This window comes from Phodopus roborovskii, unplaced genomic scaffold, assembly GCF_943737965.1.
Source record: "Phodopus roborovskii unplaced genomic scaffold, PHOROB, whole genome shotgun sequence".
NCBI lineage: Eukaryota > Metazoa > Chordata > Mammalia > Rodentia > Cricetidae > Phodopus > Phodopus roborovskii.
Window position 1 is genome coordinate 19,283,955 of NW_026126514.1, and position 16,208 is coordinate 19,300,162.

The 16,208-nt window shown below is 38.7% G+C and overlaps 1 protein-coding gene across 1 annotated transcript in view; it reads left to right on the top strand.

Annotated features, from left to right (window-relative positions):
- Kiaa0586 (KIAA0586 ortholog) overlaps positions 1–16,208 on the top strand; it is a 90,769-nt gene that overhangs the window by 40,338 nt on the left and 34,223 nt on the right. Inside the window, exons 17-25 of the mRNA XM_051195953.1 lie at positions 1,816–1,926; positions 2,887–2,967; positions 4,863–5,056; positions 6,259–6,377; positions 7,957–8,156; positions 11,736–11,892; positions 12,733–12,949; positions 13,527–13,780; positions 15,040–15,116. Of these exons, the coding sequence (XP_051051910.1) occupies positions 1,816–1,926; positions 2,887–2,967; positions 4,863–5,056; positions 6,259–6,377; positions 7,957–8,156; positions 11,736–11,892; positions 12,733–12,949; positions 13,527–13,780; positions 15,040–15,116 (1,410 nt within the window). The remainder of the gene's footprint in view (positions 1–1,815; positions 1,927–2,886; positions 2,968–4,862; positions 5,057–6,258; positions 6,378–7,956; positions 8,157–11,735; positions 11,893–12,732; positions 12,950–13,526; positions 13,781–15,039; positions 15,117–16,208) is intronic.

The following is a 16,208-nucleotide window of genomic DNA, read 5'->3' on the forward strand; positions in this document are numbered from 1 at the left end:
CACAGTGGTACATGTCTGTAGTCTAAGCCGAGGAGGCAGCCATAGAAGGATCACCACAGGTTCAAGGCCATCCTGTTCTACCTAGCAAGTTTCTAGCTGTGTCTATACAGGGAGTCACTGCCTCAGTAATAAACAAGTAAATAAAAAACTAAAATAAACCAAAACATACAATAAAAGAAACAATAGAGTTAATCACTGCTTCAAATTTTATATAGTCATAAGGCATGAATGAAAGTAGAAAGAACTCATATTTATTCAAATAGCTATTCAAATTAACTGCTCTTCCCAATTTAATGTGAAATTTTAGTGAAATACCAATTTTTAAAATTTTTAAAAATATTTAAATATTTAAAAATATCATGAGATTTTGTTTCCTTAAGCTTGAACTTTAGGCTTATTTGAGCCAACATCTGAGAGGTAGAGGCTGAGAGATGAGGAGTTCAAGGTCATCCTCAGCTACAGAGCAAATTCAATGCCAAGCAGCACAGGTTACTAGACCAGTGTAGTGGGATTTCAGAATTAACTTTGTTATTTAAAAAGAATACAGAACATAGTGGAGACCTGTTATGTTAATGAGAGTAGGGCTCATATAAGTGAAATAATGTATGTTGTATTTAATTTAATGACATAAGAAAAGATTAGTTTTAGACTCAAAATTCTTACTATATAGTAAATGAGCTCCAAATTGGCCAGTCTAAATTTTAAAATACAAGATCATAAAAATTTAAGGATAATTTCATTGAATTTTTATTAAAACTGAAGCAAATTCTGGATATTGGATTTGGATAAATACTTTAGATATAATTGGGAACAGAGATTTGAACTTAAAATCTAAAGGTTATATAAAATATAAAGACATTTAACTAAAAAGGACAATAGTTACAGTGAGAACATATGAAAAGAAGAGTCTGGTGAAGAATTTGTTTTTAAATGCAAAGTTATAAGAAACCATAGATCTAAATCCAGGTGTAGTCCAATCCATGAATGAGAATCAGCAAGAGGGTTAAGTACAATTTAATAACAAGGAAATTAAATGCAAGTTTTGCTTGTAGCTAAGATAATGAAAATTAAAATAATGACAATATACTCCCATTTAATTACTGCTATTGCAAAACTGTCAATTTTAGTTGAGGATTGTATAAAACTTAGAATTATGTTTTTAATAATGTAAACAGATTGGTTAGTGTTTTGTCGGTAACCATAAACAATATTGAGTAGCCATGCACTGTGGTTCAAAATCTATTTAACATGATGCAGTAATTCAAAGTTTGGGAAGAAAATACTGCATGTATGAAGATATTGGGGTTTATATTGTTGTATGTGTAACAGTGGGAAAAAACTGGCAATAGTATGATTAAATTATTAAGGAATGTATGATTGAAATGTTATGCAGTTATTTAAAATAAAAAGTCTACAAAGAAACAGAATATGATATTTATGACCTGATAACAATGAAAAAAGAAGCTGGGCGTTGGTGGCGCCCGCCTTTAATCCTAGCACTGGGGAGGCAGAGGCAGGCGGATCTCTGTGAGTTCGAGGCCAGCCTGGTCTACAGAGTGCATGCCAGGACAGAAATCAGGACACTTATCTTGCTTAAATAGGCAGTAAACAGGAAGAATATAGGTCGTAGAAATGAAGTCATCTTAAGATAGAATATTGTGTTTTTCTTTTTAAGTATTTTGTGTAATATGCTTTCATAATTTAAAGTACCAGTTAGTTACAATAACAATGTAAAGGACATCTTTTGGTGTCTGTTATGACAGTTGCTTAAGTCCTCGTGGTAAACAGAAAGCCTGATGTTCTGTTCTGTTATAGATGTTGCCTAGTGTGGATATTGATAGCATTTCATACAGCAGTGTTGACGGGGTTTCCCTTCCGCCAAGTCCCAAAGAAGCCTCTCTTCCTCCATTGCACACCTGGATCCAGGTTGGTCTCAGGCTTCTCTGGTATTGTTAACTCTTACTCCATGTGCAGCTCTTATCAGACAATATATCATGGTGGGTGTGGTGACACACACTTTTAAGCCTAGCACTTGGGAGACAAGAGACAGGCAGATCTGTGAGTTTAAGGCCAGCCAGAGCTATGCAGTTCATAATACCTAACAATAATTTCCGTTTATAACAAAGTTGAAATGAGTGTCAAATTGTTTACAGATTCTGAAGTCTTGGTGACAAGTACAAGTTGCTGAGCCACCTTGCTAGTTTCATTTTCTTCACGTTAAAAACAATTGATTTGTTTCTATCTTGTGTGAGCCTGTGAATGTGTACACTTATGTAGTGACACATGTACCTACTTTCCTCAGACAGTTGATAGTTGCTTTCAAGTTTGTGCTGCAGTCTAGGGGAGATGGCTCAGTGCATAAAAGCACTTGTGGCTAAGCCTGGGGACCTGAGTTTGATCCCTAAGACCCATATGACAGAAGGAGAAAACGGATTCCTGTAATTGTCCTTTGACCTCCTCCATATGACAGCTTTGGTGCCTCCATTAACATGCACAAAATAAACAAGTGTAAATTTTTAAGAATTTGTAATTATTGGTGCAGAATAATGTTTTTGTGTGTCTTTTGAGACAGACAGGGTCTCACAACGTAGCCCAGACTGCCTTAGAACTCATGTAACTAGCCCAGCTTGAAGCTCACAGTAACCCTCCTGCCATGACCTCCAGATAATTTTTAAGTATTTTTAACTGAAAATAATTTTCTGTATTTCTTGAAATGATGAGATAATGGATTGAGGACTAATCTAGGATTTTGTTTACTAATTAAATCAGTTCTGAATAGAATATTAAAATAATAGGGATATATGAAGATTATAGTATATGTAAAAATCGGATAAATTATGTGTATTTTTAAGCTGAAGGCAATAAAACTTTCTAATATTTCCTTAGACTCCAGAATTTATGAAGGTGGGTGAAGAAGAGGCAAAGCTTCCAGGAACCGATTTTGATGAAGTAATTGATGTTACTCAGGTAACAAAGCTTAGATACACAGGAAGTCATTTTCTTACAAATATTTTCCCACGTGGTTGAATGTGTTCTATTACAACTGTGTTGCAGCTTCTTGAGAAACATGTCTTTCTTTGATCTCAATAGACTTTAACTTTTTAATATGCTTATTTAAATTTCTTTTAAAAATTACAAAGTGTTTTTGTGGTATAGTTTTGTCTTAGAAACTTAATGGAAGTCCACCATTTCTCGCCTGGTTACCTGCTGCCTTCCTTCCTCTGGCTTTCCTTTCTCCACTCTATTGCATTTAACTTGACTTCCGGAGGCAAAGTCAGTTTGAGAAAAACGTTATAAATAGTCTAAAATCCATAGGACAGAAAGATAGGAAAAAGTAGAATACATGAAGAAGGAGACACAGGATTAAGAATATTAGTGTTATTAGTAAGACACTCAGCATTAGTACTAAGTCTTTCACATTTCCTTGACGTTCAAACTAAGACTAATTTTGTTAATGAAAACCGTGGGCCTAGAGGAATGGCTGAGCACTGAGGAGCTGTTGCTCTTGCAGAGGACCTGGGTTCAGTTCTCAGCACCCACCATGGTAACTCACAACTGCCTATAACTCAAGTTGGAGAGAATCCAACTCCTTCTGACCTCTGCTGGCTCCTACACACATGGTACACATACTTAAACTCAGGCACAAATACATACGCATAAAATAAGTACACATTTTAAAATAAAACCCTACTTTATAATATGCATGGTATGCATTGTATTTATGGACCCAAGATATTTTTTCTTATGTGAATGCTCCACGGGTGTTTTGAAGCTAGGAACCTTGTTTGTCTTTATAATTCCTAATGTCTAGCATGTTGTTGTTTTCAGTGTGCAAATGGAAGAAGCATTTATAGAATTAACAATGGATTTGGGGTTGAACAACAAGAGTTTCTTGTACTCTAGCTCTTTCTACCTGAGATTTTTATTCTTCGATATATTGATAAACTGTGGTATTTAAAGAGAGTGGACATTTTAAAGATGCTTATTTAATTATAGATAAAATTGTTTTTAAAGGTTTATTTATTATGTGTACAGTGTTCTGCCTGCATTCCACAAGAGGGCACCAGATCTCATTACTATAGATGGTCGTGAACCACCATGTGGGTGCTGGGAGTTGAACCCCGGTCCTCCGTAAAAGCAGCCAGTGCTCTTAAACTCTGAGCCATCTCTCCAGCCCATAATTGTATAGATAAAATTTTATCTGTGAATTGGATCAATATGATCTATGAAAGAGAAAGTGGACAGGATGGCAAGATTGAGCATGAGTTGATAGTTGTTGAAGTTGAGGACCATGTTATTGTTTTGTTAATTTTTAAAGATGTGACATTTTTCATAAGGAAAAGTTAAAAATACACAGAAATAACTTTGGGATAGGATATGATAATGAAAGTAATATGTAAGATTAACTATATTTAAATGTATATTTCTAATAGACAAGAAATATTTGGGATTGTCAGGTTTTTTGAGATAATCAAATTCTAGCTATATGGCTATATAGAATGAATATTGAATTTTACTTTTTATGTTGTGTGTGTGTGGTAGTGAGGAATAAAACCCAGGGCCTCATACATGGGAGGCAACTGTTCTACCACTGAACTACACCCAGAGCCTGAACACTGAGTTTCAGAAGACAAACTATGTAAATGCATGTTCTCCAGTGTCATGTATGATTGATGTCTGTGTTATGGTAAGTGCAGTGTGTATGCTATATTTAATGTCTTATCACCTAAATAGAAAGGTTATTGTCTTGTTTGTAAATGTTGGTTTAGTTCATACAGCTGAGTTCTTTGCCTATGCTTGGTACTAAGCACATGTTGACCAGATACATGGATATAATAGTTTTATTTTTATGATGTTACCAGGAAGAGGACCAGCGTGATGAAATTCCTGAATGCTCTGCGCCGGTGCTGGAGTTTAACCGAAGTGTTAAGGTCATTCCTACAGAGTATAATGGTCCTTCCTTTCCTCCAGTAGTTTCTAATTTTCATCCCACTACTGATATTTTGGATAAAGTAATTGAGAGAAAAGAAACACTGGAAAATAGTTTAATTCAATGGTAAGGTTCTAATCTTATTGGCATGCATAGAATCAGAATAGCAGATCTAAATGGAAATGGCTTTGAGGAATATTCAGTAAGAGTGAAAGATAACGTACTGGTATAGAAATAAATCAAGGACCACAATGTAAACTTAGCTTTTGAGACCTTAAAATAAGTTTGCACTGAACAAATGTTTGAAATATCTATCATGTCATTAACTGTACTTATCTCTGAGTCTAGGATTATGAGTGAACCATACTAATTTTTTTAAAATAATTAATTTTCTGATTTTTCCACAATGGACATCTATCATTTCCACAACAGTAATTTTTATATGCCTATTAGTTGCCCTAAAGAAATGTATTGAAGAGTGTCCTACTCTGTCTTCTGTCCTTTTTCGTTCATCTTCCTGACAAGACCTTGGAAATAACATCTTTCTTCCTTCCTTCCCTCCTTCATTTCTTCCTTTATTCCTCCCTCCCCTCTCTCCTCCCCTCTCCCCTCCCCTCCCTCCCTCCCCCCTCCCTCCCTCCCTCCCTCCCTCCCTCCCTCCCTCCCTCCCTCCCTCCTCCCTTCTTTCTTTCTTTCTTTCTTTCTTTCTTTCTTTCTTTCTTTCTTTCTTTCTTTCTTTCTTTCTTCTGAGACAGGGTTTCTCTGTAGCTTTGGAGGCTGTCCAGGAACTAGCTGTGTCGACCATACTGGCCTCAAACTCACAGAGATCCGCCTGCCCGGCGAACAGTTCTTTTTCTAGGATTTTTTTTTTTTTTAAATAAAATCACTTCATTCTAACTAACTCACAAATAGAAGCATCACATGGCTAATTTAAGGATGCTTTTATAAGCGCTCGGCCAGTCCCAAACTCTGCTCAGTGCACGTCATGGATCTGGTTGACTGTATGCGTGTGCTCTGGGTGAGGAGCACACCTTTCAGGTACATAATACACTGGATAATCAGTGACCCAAATCTTATGCTTGATTTGGGGGTGTGAAGGAAGCTTTCTGTCAGGTGGTATGGAAAGCTCAAAGTCGATTTCATAGCCTAACCCTCCCTCGGGGTGGGTTCCCTGGCTTGTCTTAGCAGAAAAGACAAGTTCTTTTCCTTCCCGATGTAACTCAGATGGCTGCTTTCACATGTCTGTGCTGGGAGCACAACTTAGGGGTGACGATAGTTAACACTTTATACTTTTAACCAATTTAGGAATGTAAACTTTATACTTCTAGGGTAGAACAAGAAATAATGTCAAGAATTGTCTCTGGGCTCTTTCCGCTGCAGCAACAAGCCAGACTAGATGCCAGTGTTTCAATTAGTGAGGCGAGCGAGCCATCAGCTTCTGACATTGGTACGTGAAGTGGGCCTGTTGTCGGTATTAGAATAAGGCCTTTGTTTAGTTTTTATTAGTTAGTATTCCTTTCCCCCTCTTATTACATATTACAGCTTCTGGGTTGCTAAGCCATTTTCCAGTAATATATATGTGATATAACTTTACATAAGTTATATAAATATATTATGTGAATACATACACACACACACATTATATATTATTGTGGGGAAACAGTAGAATAATATGTGAGTGAGTAAATGCCTTGAGAGGAGGAGTTTGATGACTATGTCCCATTTAGGACTGAGTGATCTCTGCACACATTGTGCAAAGTGGGCCTGTGTTAGTAGATGTTTGTTTTAAAGCCTTTGATAGGCCAGCTATAATCCACGTAATCAGGAGGTTAGGTGTAGAGTAAAGGACTAGGGAGGAGAGGAAGGTCTCCTAAGGAAGGGGAAACAGAATATACAGTGTGGAGAGGCAGCGGGGGGACTGAAGCAGATTAAACAGGAATGGGGACGGGGGGGGGGGGGAGTAGGGGAGGGAGTAAGGGGAGGGACCACTAGCACCGAGTGCCATTTGAGGGGTCCTATGGGAATTAATATTGTAGAAGCTTCAGTCTTTTTTGAATTGAAATTTAGTTGCCTTAGAATTCACCGGTTCTAAGAATACAGTTGGACAAGCTGTGAAATAGTTACACATTCAGTCATAGTGCCAGGAGACACTTCTGTCAGCACCGAAGCACCCTTGCGCTGCTTTGCAGACGAGACGGCTCCTAGCGTGCACCTGCATGCAGTGGCCCCAACAACCGCACTTTGCCTGTCTGTCACTGTATTTTAATCTTTTGAAGACTTCCGTACATGAGTGTTGTATATAACATGTTGTTGTTAGCTGACTGTTACTTAGCATGTCATTTTTTATATTACCTTTTTAAATGTGTAGGTGTGTTTGTCTGCATTAGTTTATGTGTGCCACATGTTCTTTTAAAAACAATTTCTTTTTCTTCCTGTCTTTCCAGTCTTGGACTAGCCTGTTCTTCCTTTACAGCCTCACCCTTAACTCCCCAGATCCTGCTATGGAAGCTTGAGGAGGCTTAGTGTGCAGCACCTGAACTGGGGGCGGGGGGGACACTTGGCTTAGCGTCACCTGCAGTGTCACTAACTCATGCACCTGAACTGGGGGAGGGAGGGGCTTGGCTTAGCGTCACCTGCAGTGTCACTAACTCATGCACCTGAACTGGGGGCGGGGAGCTTGGCCCCAGCTTACTGCATCCTGTGTTTGGTCAAGAGTGCACACGGTATTGTTTTCAGCAAGTGTGTTGCTTGTGGAAAGAGGATGCTCCTGTAAGCTGTTATCTCTGTCTTTCTGAGGATGCTCCTGTAAGCTGTTATCTCTGTCTTTCTGAGGATGCTCCTGTAAGCTGTTATCTCTGCTTTCTGAGGATGCTCCTGTAAGCTGTTATCTCTGTCTTTCTGGCGGCAAGCAGATTTGTTTCTGTCCTTATCTTTCACTTTTCCTCTCACCCTCATGTAGCCCGATGTCAGCATCTCTACACGTTAAGAATGACAGCAACGTGTTAATTGAAGCTCTTGTGTTTTAGTCCCAGGAACAAGCAGTGGAGCCCTCCAGCTTTTTGTTGATGCCGGGGTTCCTGTGAATTCTGACTTGATCAGCCATGTTGTGCATGAAGCTCTTGCTGAGACCATTGCTGCCATGTTAGGTGACAGAGAGGCAAAGAAGCAAGGGCCTGCTGCCACAAGTGTTGCTGGTGATATTTCAACAGATGAAACTAACTTACCGGTAGGAATGACTTTCTCTCCTTTTGTGACTTAAGAATTGGGAAAGTTTTAGACATTTTATAAAAAGTGTGTGTGTGTGTTTGCTTCAGGGTTTTACCCTATAGTCCTATAGCTCAGGCTGGCATGGAACTCTCTAGTCCAGGTTGGCCTCAGGCTCATGATAATCCACCTACTTCAGTCCCCTAAGTGCTAGTATTATAGGTGTGAGCCATCACACCTGCATAAAAAAGATACATTTTAAACTTTGTGTTATTAAGGTCATAGATTGTAGCTGGACAGTGGTGGTATACACCTTAAGCAAGAGTAGAACTTGGGAGGCAGAGGCAGGCAGATCTCTGAGAGTTTGAGGCCACCCTAGTATACAGAGAAAATTCCAGGACTGCCAAGGCTACACAAAGAAACCCTGTCTCAAAAAAACAAAACTAAACAAACAGAAACAAAAACAGATCATACATTGCGTTAGAATTTTATTCCTTGTTTCTATAATTAATATTTTCCCTAGCATTTTATTATTTTATCTTTGCAATTGGGTTTCTTATAGCCCAGACTAGCCTTGAAGTCACTATGGCCCTGAAGCTGGCCTTGTCCTGGGTTCAGGTATGAGCTATTACACTCAACTTTTTTTTTTGTTTGTTTGTTTAAGAAATTTAAAAATCTACAGAAAAGTTAGAGGTGAGATACAGTGACCATTTTTTCCCCTGTGTTTACTTATATTTCACAATTGATGGCACTTGAACACATTTCTAAAATCTGTCTCTATATCTGCTATATATTAAAACATTGTTTTATTATTTTAAATGTATGAGTGTTTTTTCTGCATGTATGTCTACCACTTGCATGCAGTTCCCACAGAAGCCAGAAGAAAGCATTGGATCCCCTGAAACAAACAGTTGTGAGCTTCCATGTAGAACCTGGGCAGTGAACCTAGGTTCTCCGGAAGAGCAGCCAGTGCTCTTAATTGCTGAGCCATCTCTCCAGCCCTCTATTATATTTAAGAACATTCAGAAGTTGGAGATATATGACTCTGTCTCATAACTACTGGCAGTATACCCTAAGAAGAAATTTTCTTTGTATTTTGTAGTGAGATATTCACTGTCTGCTTCTGTGGCACTGACCACGCCCATTGGGGGGTGGAGCCAGGGGCAGAAGTGACCTGTGGAACTAGGTCTCAGGTGTAGCCTGGGATGGGACTAGGAGAGGTGGAGGATTCTTGGAAATGCACTTTAAGAAAAGTCATTACATGTGATCTTGCCTGTCCACCCTTACTGACTACAATCTCCTATCAGTGTTTTATTAATCATTTTCAGTAAACATACAAAAATAATGGGTTATAGCATTTCACACATACATATTGTTTACTTTGTTCACATCCTTCACCCCCTTCTCCTCTTCTCCCCCCCATACACACAGAGTGTGGCATTAGGTGCTATTATGCACATGTGGATCCCTGTGCATGAGTAGCTTGATGCGTGCAGTGTAGATGGCTCAGAGTGAGGACCCACGCTCACTCCTTCAGTTTGTGCTGTGCTCATTTCACTGCACTGCATATTCCCATGGGGGATTAAATAGGGAAGTCTGGAAAACCAGCACAAGCAGGGAGTTTGTAATTGTCGAGAGTAGGGTTTTAGGAGCACTCCTCAGTGCTATATTTTATTTAGCCCTGCTATCCAATAGAGAGAGAGAGTTTAAAATCTGCTTACTGAATGTCTAGCAGGACAAGCCCATACCCACTGAGTTCTTCAGTCTTTCTCCCTTTTCTTAGCCTTTTGACATAATATATGCATTTTAATGAACTTTTAAACTTTTGAAGTTTTCTATTTTTTGTTTTAATTTTTTATCTTTTTAGAGACGAGGCTTTATCATATTGCCCAGGCTGGCCTCTGACTCTTGAATTCCATCTCGTGCCTCAGCTCCCCAGGGAACTGGGACTATAGGTGCATGCCCCTTTATACTGCTTTTTAAAATTTGCTTTGAAGTTCTATGAAAAATCCCATTGCTTACTGGGTTTCGGTGAACATTTTTCCCCCTCAAAGAAATGAAGCCTTGGTTCTTAGATTGCTTATACAACTGCATAGAACTCTACAAGAGCCTTGGCTAGAACATCAATCTTGGAAGAAAGTCTAAGATTTTGTAGAAATTAGTCTAATTTTGTTGTGTATTTGGGAAGGATAGACATCTTCCTCCTTATCATGTAAGGTTCATGGAAGATTAAATAGGTAATAAATAATCTAGGGTCTGGAATTTAGTGATACTCAGTTTCTAATGGTTTATCATTGTCCTTACCCATTTACCAATGTTAGAAGACCTCCCAATCCACTCATGAGGAATAGGAGGGGCATTTTATTATTATTTTTTATTTTTATTCTTTGTTTGTTTTTGGTTTTTTGTTTTGTTTTGTTTTGTTTTTCAAGATAGGGTTTCTCTGTGTAGCCCTGCCTATCCTAGAACTCACTCTGTGGACCAGGTTGGCCTCAAACTCAGAAATCCACCTGCCTCTGCATATTTAAACAGATTTTTCTGTTGAAGGTATATGTAGTCAAGAAGTAGAAAAGATAAAGTATATTATTTCTTTTTTAAATAAAAGAATTTGCTAACTGTTGAGCAGTGTTACAGAATTTCTAATAAATCATCCATCATTTTGGATGATATTGGGCATGTTCAGGGTAGTATGGCTGTAGACTTCCTCCATCAGTTTAAGTTGGCTAGTAGTTTGCAACATGGTATAGAATATATAAAGGCTTTTTAGAGTGGAGATAAAAAGATATTTTTTTAAAAACATGAACAAAGCAAAGAAATACAAATTGCCCATATACCTATAAAAGATGGTCAGTTCTCTGGAACTCTCCTCGTTTTGTAATTTACTTGATGAACCCCGGAGCAATAGACACTCTCATACCCTCGTGTGAAACCGTACAGTCTTGGAGGGGAGATTTCCCAATATCTGCTCAGAATTAACGCTGTTCTTTCACTAGTTAGGACTGGGAATGTATTCCATAGATAAATCTCTGTACATGTTATTGACTTAGGTCAGGATTAGTTGATAACTGAGGGAAGAAAACATAGAAACGGCACGGTTTTCACAATTGTCCTTTTATGGCTTTGACTTCTGGAATCTTTTGAGTGTTAACCTGCTTGATAAATTAATATTAAAATGCTTCGTTTTTTCTTCTTTGAACCTGGCTCTGAGGTGCATCTCTCCTCCCTCTCCTTTCTTACTCTCCCATTACCTTTTACGTGCTGGTCCAGCATCGCAGAGTCTTCAATTATGTGCTTTTTTTTTTCTTTTTTTCTTTTTTTTGCATGGCCTACCCTTCAGGTTTGTGGTTGCCTTTGACTTTTCATTTTTATCTGATTGGTCCTCTCTATATTAGAAGAGGAAGAGTTACCTCAGTTGTCCAGGAGTATCATACTGGTAACTAAATATTTAAGAACCAGAGATCTTAAGCTCCTATTTTATTGTTACCTTGACCATCCATTTAAATTCCGTATAGTCTATGACTGAGTTCATATTACTGTTTCATATTATTTTTGTTTGGGTGATTAGAAACACAGTGTGATTTGTTTCACTGACTTATCTTAGGCAAGAGTTTGTGCTTTAGTCACTACACCACAGCCTACTCCTCCATGCTCACCGTCACCTCCTCAGGAGCTCGTGTTAGTGAACACTCCAGATTCTTCCCCCTGCGATTCAGATCAGGATGTGGCTTCCTCTATTAAAGAAATATGTGCTGAAAAAGGTAGGAAACTTGTTTCTTTAGAAATGGTGTGTACACGTGCGTGCGTGCGTGTGTGCATGCTCGAGCATGCCTTGGCACGTGTGAAAGTCAGGGAAGCACTTTGTGAAGTTGTTTTTCTCTTTCATCTTCACATGGGTACCATGATTGAACTCTGGGTCTGGGTGTCAGACAAGTGCTTTACTTGCTGGGTCATCTTGCCTACACATACAAATGTATAATTTAGTTTTACTTTTGGCAAATCTAGTTTTTGCTTAGTAAATGCTACTTCTTGCAAGGAAACCAAGAAATGGGTTGTCACTTGGCTGCTTATGTAACTGTAACACAATACTATATACTTGGTAATTTATAAGTTAAAGAGATTTTTTTCTCCTTAAAATTCTGGAGTCTGCAAAGTCAGACCAAGGGGCTGCCTCTGGTGAGAGCCCTCTTGTTACATCATGAATGATAAAAAGCATTCTATAATAGCCAGAGAACCTGTAAGCTGAGGTCTCACTTCTCATGGAGCTGCAAGTCCCATGTCGGGTTCATCCACCCTGGGCAGCTCACAGGGCCCTTCTTCCACACTGCAACATGTGGGTTGAACTTGTAGGGGAGGCATTCATGCCACAGTATTATTTCTGGAAATATGTAGCCTAATGATTGCTTACGCTGCTTTAAATGTATGGTGGTTTTAAAAGTGCCCTGTTTTCAGGGTTTTAAATTTTATATCTTAATAAATTTAGAAATTTTCTTATTAAAAGCCATTATTGTCATCATTATGATTGACATTATTTAAATGCCAAACAACAAATCATCTTACTAGGAAGTTATTTACTGAGTTTTTCTCCTTTCGATTTTCAGGAAGTAATACACCTGCCATCACACTTGTTAGTACCCCAACAGTTACCCCTGTCACCACACCTCCTCCAGCAGCAGCGCTTACCCCAACTTTGTCAGAGATTTCCATCGACAAGAAGTTATCAAGTCCTGACCTTCCCAAGCCATGGGGCAGTGGAGACCTGCCATTGGATGAAGAGAATCCTAACTCTCTCCAAGAACTTCTTCACCCAAGAGCTATGTAAGCAAGAGCAGACATCTGTTACTCTGCAGCTCCATCAAATTCTCCCTATACTCTATTCCCACATGTAAAATGGCACAGCAAGGCCTGGGGGTATGACTTGTTATGAAACCCAGGCTGGTCTTGTCCTTCTTAATGCTGGAATGACAGGCAGGTTGCCACCATTCATGGTTTTAATCTACTCTTTAGGGAAAAAAAAAAAAAAAAACCAAATTATATAAATTTTAAATATTTTAAAATTAAATTTATTCATACTTTCTCTTCTTTGCAAAGGTTTGAAGTAAATAAGAACAAACCATCAGGTTATTAGTGAAATGTAAATTACTTCTCTAGTGTAGCCCCATTTACTGTGCTCGGTTAATGTTTATATTGCTGGGTATCCCATATCAATTTTCTTTGTGGCTTGAGCAGTTTTCAAGGTGGCCTCTGATTAAAGCACAGTAACTTCAGAAAAATGAATCTTGTTGATTAGCTATAATAGTGTAGATCATATAACAATTAAGTCTGTTTTTGTACATATAAATGGATGTAGACCTTTAGTGACCTTGTAACTGAAAATGTGCTTTTATCTTCTCAGTGTAATGTCTGTGGCTAAAGATGAGGAACCTGGGAGTGTGGACTTCCCTGCTCTGCCTGCAGCTCTAGAGCCAGCTCCCCCAACACCACTTCCTGAGGACACCAAGGCCCCTTCTCCTCGGCAGATGCCCAGTTCTGGTTCATCTACGGTGGAGAACAGTTTGAGTGTTACTGCCACTGAAACAGAAACTTTAGATAGGCATATCTCTGAAGGGGAGATCTTACTTAGCTGTGGTCAAAACTTGGCCTCCAAGAGTAAGTTAACATATAGTAATTGATTTTGTTAGTTACATTATAGCTTTTTCCTTGGTGATAACTTCCTTTAAAAATGTTTTTGTTTAACTTTCAAGTTTTAACATGACATACTAGAGAGAAAAGATGTTCTCTGCAGGTTGCTTTACTGGGCTCTGATTTTTGAAGAATAAAATCTCCCACAGAATTCTTTAGAATTAATTTGAAAATAGCCTATTTTTTTTTTCATGCATAGACACTCAAATACATACTAATGTGTATACCTTTATATAAGAGCATGCTGTGTGTATTATTGTAAAACCTGAACTTTTTACCAAATAATGTGTGGTAAACATATTTCAACATCAGTACACATAGGTCATGTCTTCTTCCAGTGATGTATGATGTATTCAAGTGATGCCTAAGTGAGGGCATTCATTTGGATTGCTTTCCATGTTATGAAATACGCGCCAGGCTGTAATGAACTTTCTTGCACATATCTTTTTGCTCTTACTGGTAGCATCAATAACCAATGTCTACAAGTAGAATTGCTGAGACAGGATTGCCACTTGTAAGTTAGTAATACACTGTCAGTGTATTTCCTGGAAAGATTAACCAGCTTTTAATTTTAATCAGTTCTTATTTGCATTTAACAAATTGTAGGAGTGCCTATTTCTAAGTTTCATAGCTACTTGGAGTTACTTTAAAATTCTGACATCCTGGGGCTGGAGAGATGACTCAGTGCCTAAGAGCACTGGCTGCTCCTCTGTGTTCAGTTCCTAACACACACATGACGGCTCACACCTGTCTAACTCCAGGTCCAGGGGATCAGACCCTCTTCTGGCCTCCATGGTACCAAGCATGCACATGGTGCATGGGGGCACATGCAGAAAGAACGCCCAGACACATAAAATGATAACAAAAAGTTAAACTTAAAAAGCAATGCTGAGCCAGGTGTGGTGGTGCACACCTTTGATCCCAGCCACTTAGAGGCTGAGGCAGGTGGATCTCTAAGTTCAAAGCCAACCTGGTCCACGAACTAAGTTCCCAGGACAGCCAGAGAAACCTTGTCTTGGAAAAAACAAACAAAAACACCAAACAACAACAAAAACAACTCTGACAAAATAGGTGAAATAAAAACTCACATTTATTATGAGTGAGTAATTTACCTAACAATGACCTAAAATGAACTTTGCCAGTTTTTCTACTGAACTGTGAAGTTTCAGTGTAACTAACATTCTGTGCTTTCTGGCCGGATTACTTAGTGAATGTCCTACTTCTAGTTTTAGGAAATGGGGACTTGTATCTGATGAATGTAAACGACAGCTTATCCAGCACGCTGCTTGATGCCCTTGAAATGGTAAGGAAGAATTGATTTCAGTGTGTGTTCTCACTGGAAAAATATTTTAATGTCTTGTTGCCATTGAGCAGGTTTTCCTCCCTCATTTGTTCGTGGGACAGACACAAAGTTTAGTGAAATGTTATCCCAGTCCAGGCACAGTAGCAGGTTCCTGCCTGTGGTCACAGATGCTCTCGAGACTAAGTTAGGAGGCTAAGCTACATTGTACCACCTTGCTTCAGGGGGAAAGAGGAGGGAGGAGGGAGGAGGCGATAGAGAAGAGCGGTGAAGAAATTGAGGGTTGCTTACACATTCCATTCTACAATCCTGTAATGAGAGAAGGAGAAGAAAGTTGTTATGAGTTCTAAGGTTCTGATAATCAAAAGCTATGTGTTAATGCAGTTAGGGAAAACCCTGGAATTGCTTCGTTGTGCTTTGAGCAGGACCTTAAGTGTTCTAACTCCTGTAATACATTTGTTATTTTCCTCTAGTCATAGTTACATGGCTGGAGAGATGGCATAACAGTTAAGAGGAGGGACTGCTGTTGCAGAGGACCCTAGTTAGGTTTCCGCACCTGCCTCAGGCGCTGTAGGGGGTCTGACGCCTTCTTCTGCACTTCATGGCGTCTGTACATATTCACACATAGACATGCAATTACAAATAATAAAAACAAATCTTTTCTTTAAAACTAAAATAAAAATAAGGTCAGGGAAAGTAATCATTACAGGCTATTACCTAGTTCCGCAGAAGAAAAAAAATTGACATTGATAATGTTATGTTACATATCTTATTTGTAAGTATATAGCTGTCATATACATTATTAATTTTCTTTTACAGCTGTTAAGGGTTAGAATTCTTCCCTTTTTATGTTTTCAGATGACTTAAACACAGAGAGATGACTGTACTCAGCTGTCACTCACAGCAGGCCAGCTGCGAGGCATTGTTGTCAGGGCTGCTTTTTCCAAAGCATTATTTCACAAAGGAGCAGGAGAATGCTTCATTAACCCGTGTTTGAGAAGATTTTGTCTCCACAGTTATTTTTTAATAATGACTTAAGTAATTAGTCGAGTCTCCTGTGAAGAGAGTTACAGTCCCTGTTGTGGAATAATATGG